General features: G+C 34.7%; 1 protein-coding gene across 8 annotated transcripts in view; it reads right to left on the bottom strand.

Moving 5' to 3' along the window:
• Window positions 1-547: 547 nt before the first annotated feature.
• Window positions 548-10830, bottom strand: part of TCF4 (transcription factor 4) — a 412574-nt gene continuing 402291 nt past the window's right edge. For 5 of the 8 annotated variants that reach the window (XM_051969592.1, XM_051969595.1, XM_051969591.1 and 2 more), the window contains 4 exons: window positions 10570-10732; window positions 3528-3757; window positions 2832-2972; window positions 548-2613 (listed from right to left, as the gene is read on the bottom strand). In XM_051969592.1, coding sequence (XP_051825552.1) covers window positions 2836-2972; window positions 3528-3757; window positions 10570-10732 — 530 coding nt within the window. In that variant the 3' untranslated portion in view covers window positions 548-2613; window positions 2832-2835. The remainder of the gene's footprint in view (window positions 2614-2831; window positions 2973-3527; window positions 3758-10569; window positions 10733-10830) is intronic. The other 3 variants (XM_051969593.1, XM_051969598.1, XM_051969597.1) reach the window with 1 other exon arrangement.

Raw genomic sequence — 10830 nt, 5'->3', positions numbered from 1 at the left:
TTAAAATGTGCATAATTCGAAGGAGTATTTCCAGTTCCCTAAAAAGTAAACACTGTATTTTGTAGTGTACACTTCTGAGTGTGATCAAATGGCATATGTGTTTCCAATATAAAATTGTTCTTGGGGATACCAGCCTTGGTGGACTATAAAGTATGAATGTAGAATGACCTAGTACAATGGCACCTTGAATATTCTAAGGAACCAAGCACTCAATGGTTCCAATCATTTAGAGAGTGAACTTTTTCTATACCTTTCTTCTTGCAAACCAGACTCATTTTTTCCCCCAAAGAGGATTTTCAATGGTAAACCTAAATGGAACTTTTCATAGAGCTTGAGTCCTGTTATTTTCCTAGGGTTTTTAATCCACCTCCACATTTTAGGAACTTATCAACAAATCAAAGTTTTTTTTTTTTTAGTTTTACCTCTACTGAACATATTTACAGTTTTGAACATACACACAGCTAATCAAAATGTCAATGGATGCGTAAAGGTGACCACATGGTAACTATCTTATTTGTTCTTCACGTTTTCAGAAATAAACATAAAATTCAGATTCTTGTATCTCACTATTTCATTTAAATGAGACTTTTTTTCAATCACAGATTTTTTTAAACAAAAACTGATACAATGTATTAAAACACATAATAACAAGAGTCTACATGTAAAAATATAACTTTTACATACACAATTTCAAAATAATGATACGTTTGCCATTTGTTGCATAAAATTTACAAATGTCTTTTTCATTACTATATAACTGGCAAAACAGGAGAACAGATGGAACATTCAGACCATTTTGATGGATGTATGGCATTTACTCAGTGCTGATAGGTGGAAAATCTACTTGAACAGGGAATTTTTTTTCTTTTTCTTTTTTTTTTTTTAATACATGCCAAGTTTGTGTGGCTGTAAAAATAGAAACTAGAATTAGAGACAAAAGGATGCTGACAAATACTTAGCTAGGAGCACTACCTGTTAACTGTACTATACACCAAAGTCAATCGTTATAAGATTCACTATGGAAGTTGGTTCAATCGTGCCCAGACTTCAAAGCTAGTTATCTGATGAGTTGCTGTGCCACATAGCTTGATCTATGTTACTATCAAATATGTTAAGTATAAACTTCATTCATACTGGCCAGAGAAATACTGTACTACCCCTCCTTGAGAAAGTGCAACTTAATGCTTTAGGACTTATAAGGCTTGTTATAATGCTGCATGATGATTGGATATTGGCATTTTTCGAACTAAGGAGGAGGCAGAGGAAAGGGGGTCTACACTTTAGCAAACCCACTTGGAAAGAAAAAGATTAAAAAAAAATCAAAAAAAAAAAAGAAAGAAAACCAATCATATCTATCACACTACTTGCAATTTTCTGATTTGATGTTTATTTTTTGTTTTTTTTTCTTCAAAAATCTGACCATGTATTCAGAAACGCCTCACTGCACACTACTTAGGCTACACATGTAGGTAACACTTTAATTGTTTAAAATCACAGCCACTTTGATTATGTTATGTTTCTGATGATATAAACATTGGAAGGCACAGTGGTAACATTGTAGCATTCTAACCTTGTACCTCTGAAAATCCCAGAATAGGGTCACAAGAGCAACATTACGATTCCGACAAATTCATTTTTGCCACGTCTTGATAATGCTGCTTGTAATATCTACACATGATGTGACTTTTAAGTCCTGTGTTCCCAAAAGACTGGAGAAACAACTTTCTACTTATTTATGAATGAGAAGCAACATCAGGGTCAGCATTTCATCCTGTACTCCCCCTCCAGAGACAGAGTTGGCACTACAGGTTACAATAACAAACCAGGGGAGAGGGACAGAAATAAGACAAAAAAATCCATATTTACAGTAAAATCTTTTTTTTTTTAAAAAAGTTAATCAGTACTATTTTTTTACAGGAGAAAAAAGTCTGAAACAAATGAACAAAAGCTTACCATATTCACTAAATTTTTAATATATATTTATATATATATTTATATATATATATTTGTCATAGGTCTATAAGATCCATCTGTTCCTCCTACCCTAAGGAATGGCTAATGTCATCACTTCATTTTCATTAGGACGTTTGCTGGTTTTGTAACTAGGGTAGCAAAGCTCCCCCTTCAATATCCAGTAAGTATAAACACTAGCTGACTACAACACCAACAAAAACGTTCATGTAGTTTTCTTCAGAAGTACACTTTTTCATTATTGCAAGTTTACAATTTTTAAATTAAATATTTTTTCAGACTTACAAATTAATTATATTTTTTTTTTCCAAAAGAAGTTTAGGCACAAATGCATTGTTCCACAGTGTGGAGAAGATTGCCATTCAGTCTCTGGGCTGCGTGCCACAGCTCGCAACATTCTGCTTTAAACATTCTGAATGATATGTTAAAGAGAGTCGTCCCTCAAGTTGCACTTTTTTTTGTTTTTTGTTTTTTGATAATCGGGAATGCTGAAATCTCTTGCGTCTGTGATTCATAACTACTCAGACTTGTCTTATATTACAAAAAAGGGGGATTAAGGAGAAGTGTTTATGTGGGTTTAAGATAATACAGCTGTTAAGGAAGTGGTCTCTTGTTTTAATGAAGAAATGTGGCAACTTGGACCTGTGAAAGAAGTAAAAAAAAAAAAAAAAGGAAAATTAATGAACAGATTTTAGCATAAAAGCTATTTTTTTGAACTTCAGAATTTTACAATTTTTGAACTTTTGAATTTTAGAACTGTTTTCTCAATCAAAATCTGGGAGAAGTCTCAGTTAAAACTTATTTTTAAAAAATTTCTGATGTTAACAAAGATATCTATACTGGTTGAAAGTAAAACTTACCATTTTACATCTGTCCCATGTGATTTGATGCATCTCCCATTCCAGGGTGAGGTCCCGCCAACGAGAGTGGAGGAGGTTCTGAAGATACTTTTTCTTCTTCCCTTCTTTTCAGGCATGCTGCTTTAGGATTCAGATTCCTTTCTGTTTAACATTAAAGTAAAGAGCATTGTCAAATGGTTCAGTCTGGTGAACTCGCTCTCTATCTAGATCCAATTGTTAGTTAACCAAAGTACTACTTCTGGGGTTAAAGTAGTAATGTTATGAATCTTGGTGTTTTTAGAGCAGAACGAAATTAGTGAGTATTTTACAAAAGCAGTTGGTAATTAATGTACTTTGCATGTATGTTAAACGTGTGTGTTTTTAACTAGGAAGTATGGAAGAAGATGATTCAAATTGAATTGAATACTAAATTTGGATACCAAGTTTGTAATTCTGAAAGTGAGTGTAAGGCAGATATTCTAGACTCTGGATTCAGATAATACACTTAGGGATAGTCTGAACACTTTAGCAAAAAGAACAAATTACCTTAAAGACTTTCAATGTGACCTCAAATTAGAATAATCATACTGGGACTATGAATTTCTTTGCTTGACAGTATAAGAACCTTGCCTGAGATTTGCTATTGCTTGTAACACTATCAACTTCAGGGCTAAACTTGTCATCATACATGAGAGTAGAATGTGATGTACCACTAACCTCGCACTTGCTGCTCTAAGCTGAGAATGACAGCCACAGCCTGGTGGAGAATCAGGAGTTTTGTTTGGGGCTTGTCACTCTTCAGATGGAGCTGTACCATGCGGCCCAACTCCTTGAAAGCCTCATTAATGTCACGTACACGCAGGCGCTCACGGGCATTGTTGGCCATCCTCCTTTCTTTTTCACGCTCTGCTTTTTGCTCTGGTGTAAGGTCTTCATCATCATTATTGCTGTGAAACCAAAAAAAAAAAAAAAAGCAAACAAAAAAGACATATTTTCTAATGATGTGAGGGGAAAAGCTTTCTAAATATTTTGTTTATTCCTCCTCCTCCTGGGTTTCTTTTCCTTAAGATTTTTCACTGAGATTCTCCATTTGAGGCCAGAATTTTACAAATGTCTTTGCTGTTGAAACTGACTACGAAGGGGTGAGAAAGCTCTTTATGCTATTAAATCTCCAGCATGTATTTGACCTGAGAAAAGAGCTAATGATTCTACCAAAGATATAATCCCCACATCAAACTGGAGACAGTGGCCAAGCCAGAATCAGAGCCACATATTGTTTGCATTGGGAGAATGAAAGTGTAGGACATCAGCCAAAATGAAACAATGTACATTTCAACAACAAACATTACATTTCAAAAAGCAGCACCACAGCCTGTTTTCTCTTACCCTACAGGGAGCACGACCCCTTTAAGCAAAGTACATTTTAAAATAAGTTTTTGAAAAAGTTCTATTCTGGGTGGTATTTAGAACCAGTGGAAAACAAATGATTTAAAAAGATCTCAATAGACTTAAACCAGCTAAGGTAAAATAGAGATAGGTTTAAGCTCCTGAATTTAGTTTTTTTTTTTTTTAATTAAATAAGACAAAGGAGTTCTAAAACCTGAATGTCATCCACACTTTGTTATTATCAGCTATATGATTTCAGGCAAGATCTTCAAACTTTTCTGAGCCTTGTTTTCTACTTCTCAGGAGGTCAAATTATATGATTCACGGCTTTTTTTTTTGTTCTGGAAATCAATTATTTTAAAAATAGGTGAGGGAAGCAACTAGATTATTGTTCCTAATTCCAGGCATAATGATAAGCTAAAGTTTATCCACAGAGTGCGCAGGCTAGTGAGAAGTCTGGGAAATTTATAAATGAAGAAGAGTTGAGTAAATTTATAGCTATTTAGTAGTAAGTGGTGAGGTGGATGATAGGGATCTCCAAATATTTTCAGGCTTTTACCTACAAGAGGAAATGGACTTGCTCTGTATTATTCCAAAGGGCAAACTATAGATCAATGCAAGAAAATGATAGGGAAGCAAATTTTGGCTTAATTGAGAACAGCACTTTATTCTCCAACTTTAAGCTTTTTAAAAAATGAAATGAGCAGCCACAATAAGTAGTGAGCTCCCTGTAACAAATATCAAACAGAGGTTACTAGAGAGATGTCAAGAATCCTATGGACTAGATGATGTCTGAAAGTCTTGTATGCCTCTAAGATTTTTGTGTTTTAAGTCCAAATTTTCACTGGGAAAAGAAAGATGCTTTCTTTGTTGCAATGTGAAATGACCAGCTGAATCTGTCTCTTTCTGTCCTTCTTTTCTATAGAAAAAAAAAAGTTACTTTCTGGCAGGGGATAGAACACTGGGCCCAGAATCATCAAGACCTAAGTTCAAATCCAGATTCAGACACTTACTAGCTATGTGACACTGGGCAAATCACTTAACTGTTTGCCTCAGTTCTTCATCTGATTAGAAGGATTAGAAGGAAATGGCAAATTAGTCCTTTGCTAAGGAAATCCCAAAAGGATCCCCGAAGAGGTTAGACACAACTGAAATGACTTAACAACAATTTCTTTTGGCTAATCGTTTGGGTATGGAAAAATACTGGCTTGGGGTGGTTCCTCCTCATAGATCAATTTGTATAACGTGATGAATTAGGTTTTGGAATCATCTGCAATTTAAGATGCTTGGTGCATTAAAAATGATTCCCTCGGTAGCCATAGTATGGGCAGACTAAGATGTGAGGCAAGGAGTAAAGAAATATAAGGGGAGAAAAGAGTCATTAGTATCTCACTGCAACAAATACTTCCTGATGACCTGACTGGAAAAATGTGGCTCCTCCCAACTTTAAGCTCAGGAAGCCCAGTGAGGCATGGTGATGCTTCCTTGATATGCTATTTTGGAAATGAGTAGGATTAAAAAATAGCTGGGCTGGGTCAAAATGAATCTCTTTTTGCTTCCCTCCACCCAGTTGTTGTTTATTCACTTAAATGGATCCTTTAATTTGCAGTTCTACTCTCAACTCCCAAGCCTGCAATGTCCTCTGAAACCAGTAAGCAGGATACTGTTATAATAAAGCACTTAGGTCCTTTAGAAATCAACACTACTTGAAATAATGAACAGAATGGAATAAGTGGAACAGAAACAGAAGTAAGTTTCCCCCAGGTAAAGTCAAAAAGGCAATCATTTGGGTAATCATTTTGTACATTAAACATTGTGCTATATATAACACAAAGAAGACTTGAAAATGAGAACTTGTTTTCCAAAGGTTCATGGGCTAATAAGTAATTTTAATTCATTATTCACTTATAAATAAATGTATAAATAAATAAATTGGTTATGCAAATAGACTGCATAGATTTTTTTTTTCCCAACACTGTTGGCTTATAATACAGATTTGGAAGCATAACTAAATGTCACAAGAATGACCTTTTCAAATGAGAAGGTTCTCAATAACAAATTAAAACAGTCTACTGAAACTTCAAAGGATCCATTAATATGTATATGTAAATAGCTACTAGTTAAATTAATAAGAATTGATCTGATCATTGAACAGCAACATAGAGGTGTTAGTCACATAGAAGCATCTCTTTAGGGTTTCTTACCAACAAAGAATGAAATGAAAATACTCAAATTGTCACTGTACTTTTTTCTCTCATCTTTCCTGTCCATAAAAGAGAGGAGGATAGCATGGAAGCAGTGGCATTTTGCAAAACGAGTGGAAAAGAGAAAAATGCTTTTTATTTTAGCAGTAACCTACAAAATACTCTGAAAATGCTTGCTAAGATCAGGATAAGTGAATCTTAATTCTTTGTCCCAAACAGAACACCTTCTGCCAAATCTCCCTATTCCAAAGTGAAGTGGAGAGTTGGCAATTATGTGGGGGATTAGACAGCCAATTTGGATAACTGAAGACATAAGGGGATCATTTATTGAGTGCTTAGGGTGTGCTGCAAGTGAATATTTTGGTCTAAAATATCTGGAATGTATACAACCCTAATTTACCACATAATTGCCAACCCTCACTTTAGTACTTGGGCAGGTGGCCTTGGCAGCTATTTAAATAGCATTATGGACATTCATGCTAAAATATGACTAGAATATCAGAATCTTTGTATAGTGTACACAGAATTCTATCAAATATGGAAGCAAGTGAAGAATAGGAGGAAGTAACATTTTTTCCTGTTATATTTTTGTAGTAACATTATTAAACATTTGCTGTTAAGGAATTCTAAGTACTTTTCAATAGTAAATCTTAACTAAAAAAATTTATTGAGGCCACCAGTGTTAGAAGAAAAACCTATCGTCTTTTATTTAATATCTTCAGAATATATCTAACACTGCTAACACTGTTACTTTTTTTTTCCATTTTGGAATTTTAATTTCTAAGATTTGTAGCTTGTTGGCTGAGTAAGTCAAATCTTAGAAAATTGATGGATCTTGAGAAGCTTTTTTAATATGAACTATAGGCTCATTAATTCAGAATGTGAGGATGCTACTTAGTAGTTGTTACTAATCCTAAATTCTCTACAACACAGAAAGCATTCCCAACATCCAGTAACAGTTAGTGGAATTTAGTTCAATTTAAATGAGCCATGTTGAACTATTAGTGCATAAGGTGGGAACTAAAGAACTCCGGATGATATTCAAGTATTTGCCTGCTAATACACAGTTAATATATTTTCCCTTTTGCACTTTTGCATTCCATTTCTGTTGTTCTTTTAAGAGAATCTACTATTATTGAGAGTGTTTATGTTTTGTTCTAAATTCTTTAGTGTCTTGTTAGATTTGCTGGTTTCTTTAACAGCTTGTATTTCTCTGTTGATATCTCTGATATCTGCACTTCATTTGATGTTGCTTTTGAATCCTCATAGAAGTTCTTAGAGTTGTTTTATTGATGTTATTGTAAGGCTTGAAGAATTCCTTGTGCACCTTTCTCAGGGAATTTGGCCTCAGTTTTCTTGGTTATTCAGTTTTTGTCCACTAAGATGACAATTTTTCCTTAACATTTCTTTTCCTTAATCAGCTCTCCTTTATTTTTCTCTGTGTATGTTGATTTTTCTCTGATTTCCTTGATGAAATTATGCTTCCAACCCCCAAGCCTTCCTCTTTTTAAGGACTAGTACTATTGTTCCCCTTCCCCAGTACTAGTTACTTATTCTCTCAAACAAAGGATTGGACTTTGTCTTTGTATCTCTCAGATGATGAGGTGACCACTAGGGCTAGAGCTGTAGGAAAATTCCTATAGTGTGGTTTAATCTCCCTAATTCCTCAATCTGTTATTTCCTCCTCCCCTAAATTCAACTTACTTTGTAGAGATTTCTAAATGTAAAATTTCCTTTCACTTTTGATTTTGTATTTCTAGTGCCTAGTAAACAATTTCAAATGTTGATTGCTCGACAGACTTTTCTTAACCTTTGCTAGTCACATACTTCTGGAGTCCACCTCTCTATAACTAACTTTCTATATTCCTTCCAGGCCATGACTTTTGAGATTGGTAGTACAAGAGCTAAGAAATGGTTCCCTCACATCACTGCTGAGAGAAATGTTCCAAGAAGTCTTTGAAATGAGTTTCTCTTCCTCATTTCTGTATATTACCTCATGTGCTATATTTTATATACTTTTACAATAAGTGCTGACCTTATGGTATCCTTTATTTTCTTGTTTCCTACATTCATGTTCCTCATTAGCTGATTCTTTTCCTTCTTTAGTTTTGGCCTTATCTGAGTTTTTCCCTTATCCCTCATAGTTTAGGCCTTAATTTTGATAAGTGGTGCTTAAATTCCAACAGAACTATTATAGGCCAGCACCTGGAAGGTAGAAGGTAGAAGGGAGACCTGGAAGCCTTAGCATGTGGGTTTTCTGCTTATATTACTTTGGGGGCTGGAAGCTGCTACTAGGATTATCTTTCACTGCACCATTTTCGCAAGAATTCCCAAGTTAATGTACATACAAGCATAAATTGGGTTATTTAGCCCACAACATTTATACAAATCTTTTAGACTGTGGCAACTGTAACAAAGTTGAAAAAGAGGTGGAAATGGTAGTCCTGTGTCACTGTGGTAGTGAATCAACACACTGGCACAAGTGTTTCAAGATCAGCATGTCTCCCATGCTGTGTGTGTGTGTGTGTGTGTGTGTACGTTGTATGTGTTGTGATCGTTCCCTTTTTAGCCACACCTATATATTCCTTTGATGAGGAATAGCTTGATAAGCTTTAGTATGACAATAGCAGCCTACTAGTTAATATGCTTGCTTTCTGCTAGGTGCTGATAATACCAGAGACTTAACAGTGATTGTGCAAAGAAGTTGTATAGAAGGTACATTGTCTGTATATCAGTTTTTTCATTCAAATAAATAGAACATCTACACATTTGAATACAACCTCAACTATATTATTTTCAAACTTAAAGATCACTACTGCATCTTTGTGGAATGTGCTATGGTGATACTACAATAGCTCTCCTGACCCAGGAAGTCCGGCATCTAATCTGAAAAAGTTTTATTTTACTGGCAATGCATTTGCATCAATGAATCCTTCCGAGATTTCTAATTTGGCTACCTTTTTGTAAAGTGTCTGATTGGAACTCAGGAAACAGATTATATTCTTACAAGACAACAATGGAAAATCCATGACCAATAAAGATATGATGTTGACCTTATTAGTGGGTGCTCTAATGAAATGAGCCAACTAGTAGCAGACAGCACCTAACCTATTCTCTTTAGGTGCCTTAACTTCATCATGACCAGAGACCATAAACTCCACAGGTACACTGAATTCATGGCTGAATTTATGTTTTGTCTAACGAAACCTTTAGATAAAGACAGTCTGTTCTTGCTTGTTAAAAGATACCTGGATATAATCATGGTTTCATCAAAAGTAAATAAAAAGAGGCTGTATGGCTCAGCTGAAGGACCAGTGGATCTGCAGGCTACACCTGAGTGCAGAGCAATGTCAGGTCCGGGCTATGATGCTTACTATCTTAAACAAGTCACTTAATCTCACTTCACAGGATTGTTGTTGGGAAATGCTTTGTAAAACCTGGAAGTACTCTATAAATGTGATGTTAATTAGGCTTCCCTGTGGAAATGAAACATGCTAAAGGGAACTCAAAGATCAAGCAAGAGAGGAGCATACTCTCAGATGGAAGTAAAATTTTAAGAAAAATCAAGATATAACTATATTGGGCATCAAAAATAAACTTGATGATATCAGTTAGGAGATGAATACAACTATTTATCATACCTTCTATCTATATAAACACTGCAAAAGAAGAATGTTAACAATTTAGATATCATTCTAATCATGGCTCAATTTGTCACCATATAAACACAAGTGTCAGTGCTATTAAAAATTGGGATAAAGTAAGTACTCAGATATATTTTAAGGGTAAGAGAAAAGAGTACAGTGTACTATTAACTTATTTTATATTGTTTTGCAATTTTTGATTTTTAAAAGAAATTTTAAAAAATAACAGTTTGCATCAAATTTATAAATGAGCATTAAAAGTATGTTGTTTTACTTTTGAATATATCAATAATTATTTTTTATGGCTATAATTTGCTTGGTGCCCAAATTGATGATTATAAGAGTATTTTAGGCATTACTAGAGTACCGGTATCTGAAATGATACTATCAGTACTTCTAGAATAGGCCTTTTCAGCTGTGGATTTACCTGCTAGGAAAAAACTGAATAGTTTCTTCCTTGTTCTGTTCACTTCATCAAAGTCCAATAAAGGAATTAAATGAAGCGACAGTATTATATACTGTTACCTAGATCTTGACCTAGTAATTGATTTGATATCCTTCTTGTCGTCATCTAATTTCTTGTCCTCAGAAGATTTTGTGTCTTGCAGGTTTTCGTCTCCCTCGTCATCAGATTTGATCTCAGAGCTACCTGAGGATACGCTCTGCCCCTGCAATCCAGCTGGCATGCCTAGAGGGAAAAAAAAAAAAGGTTGTTACTATTGCTAATGTTTAAACCAAAGATTCAATGCATGGATGTGTGTGATACATGTTGTGGGGGTGCCAAAT

The sequence above is a fragment of the Antechinus flavipes genome, chromosome 1, assembly GCF_016432865.1.
Source record: "Antechinus flavipes isolate AdamAnt ecotype Samford, QLD, Australia chromosome 1, AdamAnt_v2, whole genome shotgun sequence".
Lineage (NCBI taxonomy): Eukaryota > Metazoa > Chordata > Mammalia > Dasyuromorphia > Dasyuridae > Antechinus > Antechinus flavipes.
The sequence above is the reverse complement of the archived record's forward strand: the minus strand, read 5'-3'. Positions and strand labels throughout refer to the sequence as shown.